The sequence below is a fragment of the Prionailurus viverrinus genome, chromosome E1, assembly GCF_022837055.1.
Source record: "Prionailurus viverrinus isolate Anna chromosome E1, UM_Priviv_1.0, whole genome shotgun sequence".
NCBI classification, from domain to species: Eukaryota; Metazoa; Chordata; class Mammalia; order Carnivora; family Felidae; genus Prionailurus; species Prionailurus viverrinus.
Window position 1 is genome coordinate 41,726,095 of NC_062574.1, and position 20,587 is coordinate 41,746,681.

Below are 20,587 nucleotides of genomic sequence, written 5' to 3' on the forward strand. Positions count from 1 at the left end.
TTAAGTAGGACAATGACATGGTTTATAAAGATCACACTGGCTGATCTGATGACAGCTAGTTTCATGACACCCAAATAGCTGACTTTGTAACTCAGATCTTACTTTTACAAAAATGCTTAGTATGTTTTATTCTCAGGATTTTATTTTATTATACTTTTTAAAGTTTATCTATTTATTTGGAGAGCGCGGGAGAGCGAGAGCAGGGAAGGGGCAGAGAGAGAGGGAGAAAGAATCCCAGGCAGGTTCCGCACTGTCAGCACAGAGCCTGATGCGGAGCTCGAACCCATGAACCGCGAGATCATGACCTGAGCTGAAATCAAGAGTCGGATGCTTAACTGAGCCACCCAGGCGCCCCTATCCTTTTTAAGTAATCTCTACACCCAACGTGGGGCTCGAACTCACAACCTGAGATCAAGAGTTGCACGCTCTACCGACGGAGCCAGCCAGGTGCCCCAGAATGTACCTACCTTTGAAAATATTTCATCGCCATGTATCTATGAACAGTTACTTCCTCCTTTTGTACTCATGTGTGATGAGAAATAAAATAATGATTTAGGGTCCAGGTGGTGACTGAATTGAAGCGTGGTCTCAACTGAAGGAGTCCAGTTAGAGTTGACCAAGCCACCAACCTCCCTGAGTGGCCCCCTTCACAGACACCTGCTCTCAGCTCGGCTTCAGAGGGATTGTGGATATGTTTTCTCTTCCGTCTTTAGTGGGTTGTCAATCACTTTACAGGAGGTCTTTTCCCTCCAGGCTGACCACCAACCCCTTTCCCACGGTGCAATCCCCTAGACCTCTGCGTTATATTCTGTTCTCCACAACCCCGGACATACTTTCCAAAGGAGCGAGCTCTTAAAGTTTTCTTTTTTTCTGCCAAGGAGTTTGGGGGGAAATGTTTTCTCTATACGTCATGTTGTCTCTCTCTTTGATAAATCTGAGCCCCTTTGTTTTTTCAGACCACTTTATACGGTTCAATTGCATGTACGATTCAAGTTGACTTCATATCCCTCAACTTTGAGCCATTCCTTACAAATACTCCCAAGAAATAGTGGATCTGTACAAAAATATACGTTCCAGTGTCCAAGCACGTTGTGTAGGACGATGAATATAATTACTTAATAAAGGTGTTTTTTTTTTTAACATTTTAATTCGATGTTAAAGCATTACATGCAGGGAAAACAATGTTCATTGAATGTGTAAATCCTGTATGTCTACTATATTTCAATTTAAAAAAGTCTAAAACAGGGGCACTTCGGATGGCTCAGCCAGTTGGGCATCTGACTTGGGCTAAGGTCATGATCTCGCGGTTTGTGGGTTCAAGCCCCACATCGGGCTCACTGCTGTCAGCGCAGAGCCCTCTTGGGATCCTCTGTCCCCCTCTCTCTGCCCCTCCCCTGCTCGTGCTCTCTCAAAAAGAAATAAAACATGAAAAATAAATACATAAAAGTTTTAAAACTCTAAAACAAAAAAGTAACGCGTTACACTGCACTCACTGTTAGTAAATGGAAGCAAACAGTTTGTCAAGAAAAACAAAGTGCAAATGCGTGTGTCTTATGATATTGTAAATAAGACTTGTACGGATTCTGATATTGATTTCTGATCGGATACCGAACAGTCCCTCTAAATGTCTTTGAAGGCATAAGTAATTGCTCCCTGGCAGCGATTAATTTTTCTGTGTATGAACACGTTAATTTGTGAATGTATTATTCTGCTACTTTACTTCAATCATCTAATGATTAAATGATATTTGCTGTTTACAAAGCTTTAACATCTTATAAATTAAAAAAAATTAAAATCAAAATTAAATGATATTTGCTGTTTACAAAGTTTTAACATCTTATAAATTAAAAAAAATTTTATTTTTGGGAGAGAGAGACAGAAGGCAAGCAGGGGGAGGGCAGACAGAGAGGGAGACACAGAATCTACAGCAGGCTCCAGGCTCTGAGCCGTCAGCACGGAGCGTGATGCGGGGCTCGAACTCACGAGATCGTGACCCGAGCCAAAGTCGGATACTTAATCCACTGAGCCATCCACACGCCCCAACATCTTATAAATTTATTAGCATAATTATATTATAATTATAACATATTATAATTATATAAGATATAATACATTATAATTATATGTGATATATAACCATTTAATTATATTAAAATATGATACATTAAAGTATATCATAACTATAATATGTATTAAAATTAATGTAAATTATTAGCCTAATTCACTTACCTGTCCAGCAGTTGGTTTTGTGTCTCCAGTTATCACCTTAATGGATGTACTTTTACCAGCTCCATTGTGTCCTAATAATCCTAAAACCTCACCTGAAAAAAAATGGTTACACTTAATATTGACTTTCTCTCTCAAAATAAATAAATAAACAAAAAAATTAAAAAAAAATGTAACAGAGTCTGAAGTCTTGCTATGTGACAAGTATCGTGCTATGTGCTTTATACACAGTATCTCATGGACTTGTCAACCCTGAGAAGTTGTTACCATAATCCCTTCTTACGTATCTGGGGCCGGCTCCCAGAGATTAGGTTAGCTGCCCACGGTCACACTGATAGGAAGGGGTAAAGCCACTCCTGGAAACCAGCGTGTCATACTCTTGTCTCCTGCGACCCTAAGCACTCCAGGATAATGACACAAAATGAGGTCATCTGACAGCTGCTGGTCAAATCTTCTGACTGGATGGGTACAACCCCAGTTAGTTCTCTTGTGAAGAAGAACACTAGGAAATCAATCATGTTCATTACATAGAAATGTCACAGCTCCAGTGGTTCATTTTAATAGACTGCTCATGGTTTCCATGTAGATGTGACTGTGCCCCATCCGTGGGGTGAGTTAATTGATTTCACTTAGAAATGGAACAGGTCAAAGGAGCTGTCACAGTCACCTGCTGATGAGTCTGTGTGTGAAACCAAGAGGTGATGCATCAGATTCTCATCAGGAACCATAAGGCTAATGAGGACCCCAAGCCAACAGGGGATGAGCCATTGGGAGCAAACCTTTTCTAACACAGAAAGAGACATTTCTCGTGGCTATTTTCTTCTTCCTCTTGGAAAAGCAGTGCTTCCTCTTCTCTGCATACTCCTTGCGTAGACAGCTGGCAATAATGACTGGTCTCTGTAAATAACAAATAAATCACATCAGACCTTAATTCTCTCCGTTAACTTTGAAGAAACTGTGTCTTCCCGCTGGGTTGGTGCCTCATGGCACAAGCCACGCATCACAGAAGACCTTCTCCTAGGTGACACGTTTACTGGCCATTCTCCAATCCTAGTCCTTGTTTTCGGTCACGTTAACCCCTGACAAAGGCAGTTACTCAGCAGCACGTTATTTTGTGCAGAACAGGAGCAAAGAAACTTGGAGAAGTACTGAGTCGTCCTTAAGCATCCAAAACAACAAGCTGTGGACCAGACTTTGCCTTGAAGTCCGCACCGTGCACTTTCTCCAAGAAGCAATGCCACCCTATCGCTTTATTCCGGTTCTAAAGTTCACTAGGTCTTTCTTGGCTTTTGCAATTTTAATTGTTCTCTACTTGTTCTTTAAACCGTGAATGACAGGGGCGCCTGGGTGGCGCAGTCGGTTAAGTGTCCGACTTCAGCCAGGTCACGATCTCACGGTCCGTGAGTTCGAGCCCCGCGTCAGGCTCTGGGCTGATGGCTCGGAGCCTGGAGCCTGTTTCCGATTCTGTGTCTCCCTCTCTCTCTGCCCCTCCCCCGTTCATGCTCTGTCTCTCTCTGTCCCAAAAAATAAAATAAAAGACGTTGAAAAAAAAAATTTAAACCGTGAATGACAAACTGAGGTGACATGACTCTTAATCTGCTTCTTGAGATGTAATCATATGACCACTTCCTAAGCTGGAGTTGTGGTCTTTGCCTGTATGTATTAGAGACACTCAAAATTCTATGAGCATTAGACTCGTAGCCTGACCACTTTGACTGACAAATGTTTGTGGTTTCGACGGAATCATTACCACGTATGTTTTACCTCATCAAAGTTCGAGGAATTCAAGGCATCTGCTGTTCTCACTCTTTCCATTTGGACATCTTCATCCTCCCCTTCTGGATCTTCTGGATTTTGATACACGTTGTTGCTTCTTGGAGAAATTCTAGAGTCGAAAGCCACCCATTAATCACTGATTGGCAGCTTCATTCTTGTATTCAGAATACTGCATTCTTTAAACCTGATGCTTTGAGTAGTAGGCTGGGTACGTAATAAATTGTCACACTCTCCTTTTAGTACCATGCCTCCTCCGCCCTTCCTCACCTTATTCCTGTCCGTGGTACTGCTATATTTAGTGACCATTGCTTCTCCTGTGTCTTTCGCTCTACTTACCTATGGGACGTTATTTTTTCATTATCGCTGGGCAACTTAGTATCTATTGTCTAACATAGGACTTTAGTATCCTAGTTTAGTGATGCAATTTTTCTAGAAACCCTATCTTTGCCACCACCTCCATGTTGGCATTATTGCATTTCCATGGGGAGGATGAGTTGGCATATCTGGAGTCAGGATGGTCTCAGAAAGTACAAGTTCGATGCTGGGTCTCCTACTGAGCCTGGCCATTTTTTGGGAATATATGCCAGATTCACTTTCTCCTCTATTTTAAGTCTGGTCCTTCGTAGCTAGCCAGCTAGCTAGCTAGTTATGTCATTTTAGTCTCTCTTACCTCTGCCCTAATCCCACATACCGATCTTAGATTTCTTTTTTGTTTAAAATATATTTATTTATTATTTATTTTGAGAGCGAGCATGAGCGGGGGAGGGGCAGAGAGAGGGAGAGACAGAATCCCAAGCAGGCTCCATGTTATCTGTGCAGAGCCCGAGTCGGGGCTCGAACTCATGAACCATGAGATCGTGACCTGAGCCAAAGCAAAGTGGGATGCTTAATTGACAGGGCCACCCAGGTGCCTTGACCTTAGATTTCCTAAAGGTCATCTTTTACCTTGTGAGTCACCCACTCAACTGTCTGTCATAGTTAAAGATGAAACCAAGGTGGCATGGAAGACAGGGAATAAGATGCTTATGGACGTGTCCTTGTATGCCACAAAAAGACAATCTCAGCTTCTAAGTCCCATTATGACCGGACCAGTCTGTCATCTACCGGCTGGGCTTCTCGGCACCACAGGAAAAGAGCATAATTATTGCGGTCTTTGGCTTATTCATCATTCTAGTCTTCCTCCCTAGACTGGTAGCATTCCTTCAACTACCAATCTATTTAAACCGATTGTTGTTTAAACTGAACCAGCGGCGGAGCCCCTGGGTGGCTCGGGTGGTTAAGCACCTGGCTTCTGATTTCAGTTCAGGTCATGATCTCGCTGGTTCATGAGTTTGAATCCTGCATTGAGCTCTGTGCTGACAGTGCAGATCCTACTTGGGGTTCTCTCTCCCTCTCACCCTCTGCCCCTCCCCTGCTCGTTGTCTCTGTCTCTCTGTCTCTCTCTCTCAAAATAAAGAAATAAACATTAAAAAGCAAACAAAAAAACCTGAACTAGCAGCATATAACTTTTCCCACCCTCTCTACTTCACATCATGTCAGACAGAGCCCTTAACAGTGAGTGTTTCAGATCTCTTTTCCTCCTCTACTTATAATCCTCTGATTTAGGTACTCAGATCTCTATATTTTGTCTTGGAATATAGCTGCGACCCCAGCCTGTTCCAGGACTTGGCCGTTCTTTGCTAAATCGTTACTTTATGCATGAAAAAAATTAACCACTGATAACTGAAATGAAAGAATCCAATTTGATTTCTCCCAACCTAAAGAAAGGATCTTTCCTCATTGACGTCTTTCCGAACTTCCATTCCAGACACCGAAGAATAAAAAGGAAGATGATAAAATGAAGGAAAGGCTAGGAATAAAGAGAGAGATGCATGGTTAGAAGCACTCAAAGAGAAATGTTTCACATCAGAAGTGAACTAGGAATGGTCGGACTTCTCCAAAGGTATGGTTGGAAAAACCATTTCAAATTTCCAATAATCTATTTGTCAAATCGTGCCACTATCAAGTTCATTTTCAATCTTGTTTATGGAAACATTAGAAGCAAATACAATTAAGTAATACCATTACTTTATGTCATTTCGTCTAAATACTGGTATAGTGTTTTCAAAATTTGGGAAGCATATTATCTAACCAGTGAGTCTTTATAGAAAAATTTGTTCCATATTTTACTAATATTTTATCTCCATGGGCTACACATACCCATATATCTACCTTAATAAAAAGCTTCACCCTGTATACAGGAATTAAAATGGTTCGTATAGGAAAAGACAACAATTTTGAAAGACAGGTGTGTTCTTACAATTAAGAATACCAGAAATGGCTCTGTACTTGTTGGTTCTTGAGTCCAAAGAGAAGACTGGACTTGCTGCAAAAGGAAAAAGAATGGTTACATAGGAAGTTTTTCGGTTTTGTGCATTTTTATCCATATAAACGTGAATTGGCCCACTGAACAGCCCTACTGGTATGTCCCCTGATTTCGCCATGAGTATTGGGTAGGTGTCCCTTCCAAAATGTGTATCAAAGGGTTGTATTCCTTCCTCCCAAGGTCTAAGAGGCACTGTGTTTTTATTTGAAGCAATAGGATTTAGCAAGTACTCACCACCTGGTGAGAGGAACTTGGGCATGTGTTAGCCTCTCCAAGGAAGGAGAGAGAAACAGGGTTTATCTTTATCCCGCAGAGCTTCACACACCTTCTTGTGCCCGTTGATCCTTCATAAGCCCCTCCCCTCCCCTCCCTTCCCTTCCCCTCCCCTCCCCTCCCCTCCCCCCCCCTTCCCCTCCCTTCTCCTCCCCTCCCATTCTCTTCCCTTCCCTTTCCCCATCTTCACGCATGCACTGTATCTTTCTTCCTTTTGTAGAAGTCGATTAGCTAGAAGAAAAGGATTTTACTCCTATGGAGTGCCTCTCGAGAATCGCAAGATCCCAAAGATCGGGGGTATTTCATTTGCCTTCTTCTAAAGCTGAGCATGCCTACAAGTACATAGAGACTGCTCTGTTTCCCACCACCTGTTACCCCCCCTCCCCATGCACGGACCAGGGGCAGGTTTTCTAATGCAGTTCAGCTGGAGCACATGGGCCTATCTGGGAGGAATTCAGCTGGTATCCATGCGGTAGAAATATTTCAATGTCATGTATACTCAACATGATGTAGAACCCCAACCTCCAGCATAGCATTCACAATTGGCCAAGAGTTCTAGGACACTGGGGCAGATGGTGGCACTACTTACGTAAAGAAACAAGAACATGCAGCCAATTAAGGTGGCTTGTGGTATTAAAAAGGTGATGTAATACGGCACACCATATCCAAAGTAATCCAATAGCATAAATAAAAACAAAGAGAAGGTGGTGATCTAAAGAAGATAACAGACATGCATATTAACACTTCGAATTTCAACATATATTCCAAACTGAGATGGCTCATCTTGAAGATAATCCTAATTTCAGCCCCAGCTTCAGAAAGCCAACTGAAATCAGCATTATTGCTGCTGACCTGTTCTCTTAGTGACTTAGCCAAATTCCTTTCACCTAGAGTATCATGAGTGAGACACGACTGGGTAAATCTAACGTATGGAATATTTTCGTTACGGAAAAGGAAGAAAGTTGGCCTTCTTTTCGGAGGTAAAACAGGTAGAAAAGCAATGATCATGGGGAACACAAACTGATATCTAGTAGGAATGACATAACAACAACAGAGAGAGAGAGAGAGAGACTTCTGTTAGTTATACTGATGGAGAAACAGAGGCACAGAAAAACCCAGTGTGGCTTCAGGAGAATTCAGTAGAATTCAGGGATAAGAGATGGCGAGAGGTGCAACAGAGACATTCAGACTTTCTCTTCTCAAACACCGCAATGATAAAAGTTCCCTAAAAGTTTTTGTACTTCCGGCTTCTTTGTGTTACAAGCTACCATTTTTATGGCACTGGGCATGTTCCTCCTAAAAGTATATTTCGGATCACATTTCATGTCTACACTAGAAGCTTCCATAGCTTCCCACAGCCTGTAGAATCAATTCTGGAGCACGTCACCAAAGGCCAGCATGATTCCAACCAATGTTTTTACCATAACTAAGGCCACGCCCATGCTGCACGGTGTTTTCTTCCCTTCCCTAAGCCAGATTATTACCAGTTCTTAGGATAAGCCTGGACTTTCTCCCCTCTGGGTTTCTCTTTCTTCACTGCATCATTCTTCTTCAGCTAGTAAAATCTTATTCTCCAGGTTTCAATTCCTAAAGGAAATTTCTGCTCTCATTTTCATGAGTTAATCTTTCCGTTCTCTGGTTTTCATAGAGGCAATCTTTTAAAAAGAGATCATCTTTAGTATAGTAAAAGAAGTCTGAGCTGCTATTTGTCATTTGATTTTAGCTAATGCCAAGGATTTTAGTGCTCATTTAACAGACCTATGCCCATCATGAAATAGACAAAAATACGAATTCCTTTAAAATACCTTGGAATTTTGTCAAAAGTGGTTATTACGAAAACCCTAAAAAAAGGCAATAAATAAAAATCTGTAAATTAAAAAAAAAAGAGATCATCTTTTTCCTTGTCACTTTGTTCTCGTAAGTGGCTGTTTACTTCTCTTTTACCCTCTGAGTGCCCTTTCAGGGTTGAAACTATTTTTTATTTATTATCAGTCTTACTTTTTGACATATTGTTGGAAGGCAACTAATACACATTTTTTTTTAAAGCTGATTTATTTATTTTGAGATAGAGAGAGTGAGCAGGGGAGCGGCAGAGAGAGAAAGAGAGACAGAGAATCCTAAGCAGGCTCTGCACTCTTAGTGCAGAGCCTGACATTGGGCTCAAATTCACGAACTGTGAGATCATGACCTGAGCCGAAATCAAGAATAGGACGCTTAACTGACTGAGCTACCCAGGTGTCCTGAAGTCAACTAGTATTTGTTGAATTAATAATTTACTTTTTGGCAGCCAGAATGACAGGAAATTAGAATAGGTAATAGGAGATAACATGTACTTTTCCTTCCTAGTTTAGATAAAATAAGTGTTGCTTTTGTGGCATTAATTCTAGTAGAATCTAGAGAAGTGGTTTCTAGTTTTAACCAGGCTAGCAACAACATTCGTAGCAACAACATTCGTAATCTCGTGGAGGTCTATGGGCTTCTTTGTTTTTCAGTAAAGAAGATACAAATGGTTTCCTGGTTTCCTTCTAGCAAATACTTTATGGTTCTAGAAACAATTTGGCTACTTTTAAAAGAGAGGAGGGTAGGGGTGCCTGCGGGTAGGGGTGCCTGCGTGGCTCAGTTGGTTAAGCGTCTTGACTTCGGCTCAGGTCACGATCTCACGGTTTGTGAGTTCGAGCCCCGTGTTGGGCTTTGTGCTGACGGCGTGGAGCCTGGTGTCTGCTTTGGATTCTGTGTCTCCCTCTCTCTCTGCCGCCCTCCCCCTGCTCTCTCTCAAAAATAAATAAACATTAAAAAGAGAGAGAGAGAGAGAGAGAGAGAGAGAGAGAGAGAGAGACAAGGGTAGAAATGAGGAAGAGAAAAACATGCAGAGTTTGAAAAGGATCATGCATAAAGATAACAAAATATTTTAGATTATGATATTAATTTATCATTCTACTGAGGGCAAACTTTAAGTACTGGCTTAGAATTGTACACAAAAAATATACTTACCATAAAGAAGGAAAAAGACCAGATGCCACTATTTTTCCTCCCCTTGCGAAAAATGAACGAAATCACGTATGTCAAGAAGATAAGTGAGAAGGCATAGCCAATAGAACAGAGGATCTGAAATCAACAGGAATGTGACGTTCAGTCAAAGGCAAATGCAACCCGAGAAACACATCAGGAGCCAAAAGACTGCTGTAGCACAGAGTTTTACAGCGATTTAATTTATGACAATACAAATATCATTCGCATCTTCAATTTTTTTCATGAAATCATTCAACGATATTTGTTCTATGAATATCGTCACTTACTTGTATAGTCGGATTTGTAGTTACAAACGCAGACTCTTGGAAGTTTAAGCCGTAGTCTAATAAATACATAAGCAGTAAGATCAGGAAGTACATTGGGACATCCACCAGCGCCTGCCCAAACCAGTAAGCAGAAGGGAAGAGGCCTGAAATCCGGAGCTGGGACTGAGCTTTGTTCTGATTACAAAACAGCAAAGACACAAAGTGCTAGTTCAGTTGGAGCTTTCAGAAAACGTGGATTATGTAAGAAAACATTTGATCAGAATTTTCCTTTGTAATAATTCTGCATCATGGCCAGAAGCATTATGGGGACCAAGGGATACGGACAGTTCCAAACACAGATGGTCAATTTGTTGCTTTCATTAACAATATTGATGTTCGTCACGCACCCAGTGGAAATACGTGTAAGAAGGTCTCAGTGTAATTGAGGTATTAACACTGCAGTAAACAAAACAGTGATTAACAATCTATGGGAACAGGGTGGTTTATTTAAGCAGCTGGCCTTCCATCAGGGTGATTCTGCTTTGACTCACTGTGAAGTCTTGTGCTGTCTCTCTCTACACGTGTCTATATACATATAAAGGTTATACATAAAATATTATGTTTTATTTACTATTATACATAAATACATAACACGATATGTACCTTATATACATACGAAATGGCTTTATTCCTTTCATTCTAACTAAAGGATACATTAGGGTAGTTTTGGCATAGCACACATTCAAATATTTATTACCCATCCAAATATTTATGCACACGTACATGAATATTATTACATTCGTAAATACTACGTGTCTTGCATTCCTGCCCGTCTCTGAAGAAGCATACTAAATTACATATTTTAAAACTACTTATCAAGTGATGAGGGGTTGGGCACCAATGAAGCAATCACAATAAACCGTTAAGCAATTTTGAATACGTTTCTTTTCTTTCAAAAATAGTTCACTTGCTGATGGTCTCTGGTTGGCTAAAATAGGCCCCTGTCAGAGATGGAATTTGACCTAAGGATGCGTGTCAAAATCTCTGAGCACCGGCCCAGTCAGTTGGCACGACTGAAAAGGATTTGGCGATGGACGGATCTGTGGTGAAGCCCGGAGAGGGGTGAATGGTGGTTTTAGGTTACTGACCGAGTGAGTGCCCCGCACTGCCAGCTCTGGAGGGCAGGAAATGCGGAAAGGGGGTACCCGTTCAACAACATCATGAATTCAGCTTTGGAGATGTGGTTAAGTTGGAGAGTCTGTGATTCTCCCAGTGACAACCCCGGAGAAGGGAGTTTGGATCCGCACTGGAGGTAACATGAGAAATTAGAGATCTTGGGGCGCCTGGGTGACCCCGTCAGTTAAGCGTCTGACTCTTGATTTCGGCTCCGGTCATGATCCTACGGCGGCGGGACTGGCCCTGCACTGGGCTCCGTGCTGATAGCACTGGGCCTGCTTGGGATTCTCTCTCTTCTCTCTGTCCCCTTCCCCCACCCCCGCATAGGCACACTCTTTCTCTCTCTCTCTCTCTCAAAATAAAATAAAAAAAAAAAAGAAGAAAGAAATTAGAGATCAAGTCTGTTGAGTGATGGGTAGGTAAAAGGGGTTTGAAGCCATAAGGTTAGATGAGTTTGCCTAGGACAGAATGACATCAAGAATGATGAGAGAGCCTAGGACTGAGATGTAAGGAGTTCAGAGTTTAGAGACAATGGAGAAGAATGGGGAGTTCCAAAGGAGACAGACAGTGGCCAAAGGGTTGGGAGGAACATGGTGGGATTGAGGCGTTTCACAGACCAGAGAAAGAAAATGTCCGCGTTTCCTACGGGAGGCATTTTTTTTTTTTTAAGTTTATTTATTTATTTTGAGAGGGAGAGAGAGAGAGAGAGAGAGAAAGGGAATGAGTCCCAAGCAGGCTCTGTTCAGGGCAGAGCCCGATGTGGGGCTCCATCCCACGAAACGGGAGATCAGGACCTGAGCCGATACCAAGAGTCTGAGGCTTAACTGACTGAGCCACCCAGGTGCCCCTGGGAGTCATTTTAAGTTAGGACAGTGTTAACTACGAGATGCCTGACAGTTACCTCAGGCCAGCAAATGGTGTTTCCCAAGATTCCCCAGACGTTCTACACTAGGAAGAGAACAGGACAGACAGCGCTCCCTTCCCTCGGACAACAGAATCACTTTGGAGAGGAACAGATCAAGATCCTTATGCAGGGTCACTCTGTGCAGTCAAGTTACAAAAATGGAGACACTAAAAGACATTCTATTGAGATTTGCAAGTAAAGCTAACGTGAGTTGGCCTGGGTTGATGAGTCATATGAATCCATCCCCCCATGACTGCCACTCAAAATCTGTCTCTACTCCAGAACTACTGAATCAGTCTTCATCTTAAAAGATGCTCCAAAAATCTTCTAGGGGCGCCTGGGTGGCACAGTCGGTTAAGCGTCCGGCTTCAGCCAGGTCACGATCTCGCGGTCCGTGAGTTCGAGCCCCGCGTCAGGCTCTGGGCTGATGGCTCAGAGCCTGGAGCCTGTTTCCGATTCTGTGTCTCCCTCTCTCTCTGCCCCTCCCCCGTTCATGCTTTGTCTCTCTCTGTCCCAAAAATAAATAAAAAACGTTGAAAAAAAATTAAAAAAAAAAAACAAATATCGGTAGATACATCAAAAATTCATGGCAATTAACGAAAGAGTGTCTGTGAATGGAAATGTATAGTCAGTTAAACATTAAATTTTTTTTGTTCTCACATTTTCAACATACCATGTTCCTTTATTTCAATTCTCTCTCTCTAACTTTTTTGAAATGTGATTTTGAAACCATAAAAAATGTCTCTATGAAGTATTCAGTTGCGTGGGGTTTGACACATGTATGGATTCCTGTATCACAATCATAATCAGAGTATAGACCATTTACATTACCCCCCCGCCCCCAATTTCCCATGCTCCTTTGGAGTTAATAGCCTTTATCAAGGGTTACCAGAAACCACAGGTCCTTTCTGTCACTGCAAATTTATTTTACCTTTCTGAGAATTTCATATAAATGAAATCATTCAGTATTTACTCTTTCCTGTCTTCAGTGCCTCAGTGTAATGGTTGTGACCCGTATGCATGCTGATGCATTTATCAGTTGTTCCTTCTTTTGTACTGCTCAGTAACATCCCCTGGTCTGGCCACCCAAGGATTTCTATCAATTCACAGCTTGATGGAAATCTGGGCTGTTTCAGAGAGTTGGCTATCATGAATAAAGCTGCCAAGAACGTGAATGTACCAGTCTGTATGTGGAAAGAGGTTTTCTTTTATCCCAGGTAAATACTTAGGAGAGACATTCCAGGCCACACCATAAGTGCATTTTTCACTTTGTAAGACAGCGCCCAATGGCTCAGCAAAGTGACTGTGCATTTTATGTTCCTGCCGATGACGCATTACAGTTCCAGTTTCTCCATATCCTCCCAAACGTGATATTTTCGGTCATGTTCATTTACTCATTTTCGTTCGTGTGTAGAGCTATCTCCTGGGGGCTCTTTTCCTGATTACCCATGATATTAGCCATCTTTTCATGGGAGCATTTTCCTTCCACATATCTTCAGTGAAGTATTTGTTCAAATATTTTGCCCATTTTTAAAATTTAGGCTATCTTTTACTACTGAGCTGTAAGAGTTCTTTATCTTCTTAGTACAAAATTTTTTTTTTTTTAATATGGAATGCTTCACAAATTTTTGTCTTTTCCTTGTGCAGGGACCATGCAACCCTCCAATTTTCGTTTATGTGCGATACAAATCTTTTGTTAGATGTACGAGTGTTGTGGATATTTTTTCTTCCCAGTCCGAAGCTTTTTATTTTCTTATTGGTGCTTTACAAAGAGCAAAAGGTTTTAACTTTGACGAATTTCAAGTTCTCATTTTCCTTGATGGTATATATGCTCATTCTGCCCCATCTAAGCAAGAAATAATTGCTTACCACAAAACCGACGATTCATTTCAAATAAAATCTGTGTATGGTGGGGGGTGAGTGTTGAGAACACTATTTTTTTTCCTCATACCACTATCAAGTCGTTCCGGTACAATTTGCTGAATTCTCTGGCAGATTTTACTGAAAATCAACTGATAATCTCTGAAATGTCTATTTTGTTTCCTATGCTTATATGACTATCCTAAATAAATACAACACATTCTTCACTCCTATAACTTTGTAGTAAGCCTTGAGGGCAGAAACATAACCCTTCCAAGCCTTGTGGAAGGACTTTCACCTTCACCTTCTAGTTATACAAAGTAATGAAGTTTTCATTATTACCTTATAATCATCGAAGCTGCTCATTGCAATATACGGAGTACAAGAGGATGCCAAAATCGCCCATAATATGGTATGTTCCCAAAATACAAACGAATTTCTCTGTGACTCCTGAAAATGCAAATATAACGAGCTGAGTAACAAATTCAAAATTTGCTTTCTGGAACACATTAAAAAAAATATTAAACTGATGACATGTACTCCCTCCTTAGGTCCCCACTGAGGTTCCCAAACTCTTTCATTTTCCATCCAATTATGCAGCATGACTCTTGGCTCTATACCCAATTACAGGGATAAGGAAAGTGACTCCAAGCATGAGACTGAACTGGTAAGTATTACACCGTTGGGAAACAAAAGAGGGGTGAGATTTTCCATTTTCTTATTTTAGGATTCTAAAATGTATTCTGATGTGAAAACAGTAAATAATGACAAGTCACAGTTGGAACATTTCATTTTTCACGGGTAGTTAATTACGTCAAATGCGACAGCCTGACTCAAAAATCCTCTCGGATGTTCTGCGGGCACAGTGATGGTAAGTGTCTTTCTAGGTACACCGTGAGACCAGAAAAATATTGGTTGAGGCTTCCAAAGTAGAGATAAAGTACAGTACTAGAAAGGGAGGTGGAATCTCCATGAAAAACCTTGGCACTTGCTCACACACAATGTCGCTCCTGTTTGGAAGGGTCTTTAGTGACAGAAGATGCACTGACTGCCCTGAAAACAGTTTCCACATCACTTTCGTGATCCACAAAGGTGTTTAGTTACACGCATTGCTGAGAAAAGTTATAACCAGGGGTGTCTGGGTGGCTCAGCTGGTTGGGCGGCCAACTTAGGCTCAGGTCATGATCTCATGGTCCATGAGTCTGTGAGTTCGAGCCCCGCATAGGGCTCCGTGCTGACAGCTTGGAGCCTGGAGCCTGCTTCGAGTTCTGTGTCTCCCTCTCTCTCTGCCCTTCCCATGCTCACGCTCTCTCTCTCTCTCTCTCTCTCAGAAATAAACGTTAAAAGAAATTAAAAAAAAAAAAATTTATAACCAGAGTCTGGTTATCTTCAGCTTGGCCATCAGAGACACCCTTTCTCAAGACAGAAAGGTGAGATTTAAGGTTATTGACAGAATCTTTTAAGAACACCCTGCATGTGGGGTGGGTTCAGTACTCAGTGGTAAATCCTTTGACTTGAGCAGGACAGAAGCAAGGTCTGAAACTCCCAAAAACTCTTACCTGAGCAACGAACAGGTAAATCCAAATAGAGTATAACCTGAGTTGCTGGAGATACTAAAGTTCAGATGTTGAGCACATGAAACAAGGTCAAGTAAGGTAGTTAGTTGGTATCGAACTCATCATAGCTAAAACGGAATGTTTCTATTGATGGAAATATGCTCAACTATGGTATCCTCCCTCAGAAACCAGAAAATGGATAGGAGGTTAATTAAATGAACCATAGCATAGTCTAAAATTAGTTACTGATGAATGATTAAAACTTTTTGCTTTAGTGATTAAGCTTCTTACACACCCTTACTGAAAGGAATTTTTATTTGCTGAATGTACCATGAGGTATGTTGTGAGAAGTCAACTCAAAATCTTACAGAGTGTGTGGAAATGATGGATACAAGGTCCATTTATATACACGTGGGTAAATGGTCTTTAGCCATATATATATTATTCTAAAACCCTAGATTTGAATGGAATATAGATAATTTGCTGACCTCTGACATTCATTTATACATTTAACAAATAAGTTACTTGGTGCTTATCGTGTTCTCAGCCTTATCTCAAGGTATAAAATATTCTGTAGGGTTAAAAATACATGGTCTCTGGGTTCAAAGAACTCTCTAAGTGGAAGCAATATATTTAGGAAATCATCAAAAAGGAACAATTACAAACTCTAATATGTATTCTGGTTTTCAAACTTACAAGGCTGTACACAATCCAATCACATGGGCCTTTTTTTTAGAAATAGGGATTTTTTTTTTTCTTTTGCCCCAGGTATGAAAAAGCTGGCAGGCCCAAATAATGAATATTTATTTCAAGGAACTGGAATAATTCTAGTGTAACCAGCCTGCAATGTTGGTCTGAACCTTGTCCTAAATTTTTTTCTCTGTAGTATTTCTAAAAGTAATAATAAGACTTCAATTTCTTCCTTTCCCTCCCCTCCCCTCCCCTTCCCTTCTCTTTCCTTTTCTTCTTTCTGTCTCTCTCCCTCCTTCCTACTTTTGTTATTTTTGCGTTAGTCTCAGTGGTTCCTGACTTCACTTTCATTACCTCACATTCCCTTTGAAAAAGAGTTCTGTTTTGCATTTAAAAAATTAAAGCTCTGGGCACCTGGGTGGCTCAGTCCCTTAAGCATCCGACGTCGGATCAGGTCATGATTTTGCAGTTCATGAGTTTGAGCCCCGTATTGGGCTCTGAGCTGTCAGAGCCTGGGGCCTGTTTCAGATTCTGTGTCTCCCTCTCTCTCTGCACCTCCCCATGCTCATTCTCTGTCTCTGTTTGTCTCTCAAAAATAAATAAAACATTAAAAAAAGTAAAAAAAAAAATAAAGCTCCAGGGGCCCCTGGGTGGCTCAGTTGGTAGAGCATGCGACTCTTGGGGTTGCGAATTTGAGCCCCATGCTGGGTATAGAGATTACTGAAAACATTGAAGCTCTAAAAAGTGTACTGATTTCTTAAAACCAGAGAGCTAGCATGAACCAAGTCATGATTTATTATGCAGCCATTTACTCAATCTCAATAAGAACGAGATTGCAGCACTTAAAAAAGTGACCTGGGACATTCTTAGTGCAGGAGAGACCAGATTCCTGACGGAGGAGAGAGAGTCAGTATACTTACCCTTGAAAATGTACTTCTATCAGTTTGGATGTGTGCTGATGGCTTAACCATTCCAAGTAGTGCATTACTAATAATATCCATGAGAACTGGGAAGCAATTTAGTCTTTTGGTATTGCATACTAATGAAAATCTGTAACACTAAAATATAAAAAGCAAAATTATAAATTCTCAAAGGTCTTTTTTTTTTTTTGTTTGCTAAAGAGGTCAAAATTCAATATCTAAAATTTTAAAAATCCTGTTTTTAAAATGGTGCCAAATAGGGGCGCCTGGGTGGCTCAGTCGGTGAAGCGTCCGACTTCGGCTCAGGTTATGTATGATCTTGTGGTTTGTGAGTTCGAGCCCCACGTCGGGCTCTGTGCTGACAGCTCAGAGCCTGGAGCCTGTTTCCGATTCTGTGTCTCCCTCTCTCTCTGCCCCTCCCTCACTTGTGCTCTATCTCTCTCTAACAAAAATAAATAAATGTAAAAAAAAAAAATTTTTTTAAATGGTGTCAAATAAAGCAAAACACTGTGTAAGTAAAACAGAACAAGTATATAGACTGAATCTAATTTTCAGGACACCAGACATCTGGGGGAAGGCTAGCATCAAGTATTATTGTTTAAGAATAAAACAGAAGTTTCAGAAAATATGTATTCTAAAATCCTTGAGAGGAAATCTGAGTTCTTTGGACTTAAATATGCACTTGACAGGGGGTATTATATAGTGTTTATTTTGCTAATACACACAGCTTGTGTTGGTAGACAATGATTAAAATATGAATTATTCATCATATTAATGACTACAATTCACTGAGTAATGAATGCAAGCATTCTTTGTTTTTCATTTCATTTCCTGAAGTGGAAAGCTGAGTACATCGATATCGTATTGGTTTTCCACATCTTGGGGAAAAATTATGAAACAGAGACCAACATACCTTTTCATTACCAGACACTATGATGGCTCCATTATAAGATGGGTCATCTAGGGCATTTTTGGTTCCAAATGCATCCACTTCCAAAGCTATGTTTTGATGGTCCACAGAATGTATAAAGTCATCAATGCTTGCCCCTGTGTTGCAGTTAAATATATTAGGTGTGTCATAAAACTAAGAAAATCAATGTCAAGTTGTACAATAAAATTTTAATTAATGTCATTATGTGATCCTTACCATCATATGGACTATCAGGATAGCTTTCCACGTAAGAACATACTTGTTACTGTGAATTAAAAATCTATTCACCTGTGATGGCGTTTAGTTCATAATATATTTATTTGCTTCTGATTACTGCTAATGTGAAAGGTGAAAGTCTTTTTTTGAGCACCATATGGCATTTGGAATGATGTTTTTATCTAGAATATTGCCATCAGTGGCCATTAACATTGTCATTAAACATTAAGGGTTTAATGACACGGATAATCACTACTAATCAACTACAAAAATCGCTAAATCTCACTTCACTACTGCGAGATTATTAATTGACTTTCAAAATGTGTCTCAATAACAGCTGTTTGAATGAGGGTAGGAAGAGCTTCATGCACCTTCTCCCAGAAAAGCAACCGGATTGTAAAAATTACTAAAAATCCAACAAGTTAAAAATCTCTTGATTGTCTTAATGGCACACAGAACGTGCAAAAAAAATTTAAGAAAATCTGGTAAGTTTGGGTAAGAACACTAAAAAACTGGCATTTGAGCTAAAAATCCATACCGTTAGTCCCTATCCTCAATTAGCTTGATAGAAGCTTCACTCTGGATATAGCCAAGAACTCAAGAATCCTTCATCAAGCCACGTCTAGGGCTACAGTATCTTCTTGGGAAGAACTGGGATAAGGATGATTTGGCCTTATTTTTGGCCTCACATGACTATGATAGAGCTTTCATCTCATAAGTAGGGAGTGGATGGACCGGGACTCCAGTCCTCTCACTCCCTGGGGGGATGGAGTTTATGCAACATGGGACTGAAAGGAATAAGAAAGGTTGGTGGCCACTCAGTCCCCTGAAGAGAACTGAATAGCCATTGAAGTTGTGTCCCTTCCTCACACCATACACAAAAATTACTCAAACTGGATCACAGACCTACATGGAAGAACTAAGAGTAAAAACACCTTAGAAGAAAATATAGAAGTAAATCCTTGTGATCTTGGGTTACGTAAAGCTTACCTAGATATGAGACCAAAAGCACAAGCCAGGGGGAAAAAAAAATAAGTTGGACCTTGTAAGGATGAAAACATTATAGAGCGTCTGGGTGGCTCAGTTGGTTGAGCATCCAACTCTTGATTTCGGCTCAGGTCACGATCTCAATGGTTGGTGAGTTCAAGGCCCACAACGGGCTCTACGCTGACAGTGCGAAGTCTGCTTGGGATTCTCTCTCTCCCTCTCTCTGCCCCTCCACCACTCACACTGCCTTTGTCTCAGAAAAAAAAAAAAAGAACTTAAAAAAATTAAAACATTATGCTTCAAAGGACACTAATGAGAAAATGAAAAGGCAATCTACAGGACGAAGCAAAATATTTGCAGAAAACTTGCAACTGATTCTTATTATTCATGGTACATATATTCTATAAAGTCACCACAAACACTGAATTAGTGAATTCTTTATTTAAAAAAATTTTTTTTTTATGTTTATTCATTTTTGAAAGACAGAGAGAGGCAGAGCGCAAGCAGAGGTGGGGCAGAGAGAAAGGGGGACACAGAATCTGAAGCAGGCTCCGGGCTCTGAGCTGTCAGCAACAGAGCCCGATGCGGGGCTCAAACTCATGAACCACGAGATCATGACCTGAGCCAAAGTTGGACACTCAGACGACTGAGCCACCCAGGCGCCCCAAGTGAATTCTTAATTATGGCTTAGGTTCCTGTGAGCCTCTGGTTGCAACAATTTCTTTGACCAATCAAGAGATTGCCATATCTTATATATGTTTTGGTATATATATTGCTGACTTGTAACAGTGATCTCAAAGCCAACGACACTAATGTATATCTGAACGAAGCTTATTTAACACACATATTTCCTCTGGAAGGTATCTCATGGCCTTCTTGACTCAGGGACACTAGAAAGCACTTGTGCACTCTACTTGGGTGGAAAACATAGCATTCAATAGACTACAGAAAGGATATTTAGTTACAGTATAAGAGCTGAACAAGGGAACAGCGTATCATCTCAGCTGGAAAGTGTGTATCAGGTGACTCAAACTGTCCACTGATCTGAGCATGTGTGTGAATGATTACAAAAGAGCCATGAATATTGGTTTTGGGGTCACAAATAAGTTTTACTGACTAGAGAAGTCTGCAAGTACATAACCTGTGAATGATGAGGATCTATTGCATGCGATAAAAGACTTGTATCTAGAATATATAAAGAACACTTAGGATTCAATAAAAAGGACATATGATTCATTGCTTACATAGGAAGAAAAAAGGCACTTCTGCAAAGACAGATGTACAACTGGCCAGTAAGCACATGGGCAGATGCCTAAGGTCAGTAGCTATTAGCAAAATGCAAATCAAACTACAAGATACTGCTTGATTCATACGAAGATGAGTGTGACAAAAAAAAAAGTCAGGAAATAACAAGTTTCGGTGACAATGTGTA

The 20,587-nt window shown here is 40.7% G+C and overlaps 1 protein-coding gene across 6 annotated transcripts in view; it reads right to left on the reverse strand.

The window, feature by feature from the left end:
* The window catches only part of ABCA8 (ATP binding cassette subfamily A member 8), an 86,906-nt gene that overhangs the window by 7,998 nt on the left and 58,321 nt on the right, over positions 1–20,587 (reverse strand). For 5 of the 6 annotated variants that reach the window (XR_007146926.1, XM_047833032.1, XM_047833034.1 and 2 more), the window contains 11 exons: positions 17,935–18,068; positions 17,022–17,159; positions 14,198–14,305; positions 9,937–10,110; positions 9,632–9,745; positions 7,230–7,352; positions 6,302–6,367; positions 5,760–5,851; positions 3,991–4,111; positions 3,006–3,123; positions 2,230–2,321 (listed from right to left, as the gene is read on the reverse strand). Coding sequence is in view for 5 of the 6 variants with exons in the window: in XM_047833032.1 (XP_047688988.1) it covers positions 2,230–2,321; positions 3,006–3,123; positions 3,991–4,111; positions 5,760–5,851; positions 6,302–6,367; positions 7,230–7,352; positions 9,632–9,745; positions 9,937–10,110; positions 14,198–14,305; positions 17,022–17,159; positions 17,935–18,068 (1,280 nt within the window). In the remaining variant the exon portion in view is untranslated. The remainder of the gene's footprint in view (positions 1–2,229; positions 2,322–3,005; positions 3,124–3,990; positions 4,112–5,759; positions 5,852–6,301; positions 6,368–7,229; positions 7,353–9,631; positions 9,746–9,936; positions 10,111–14,197; positions 14,306–17,021; positions 17,160–17,934; positions 18,069–20,587) is intronic. The other variant, XM_047833035.1, reaches the window with a different exon arrangement.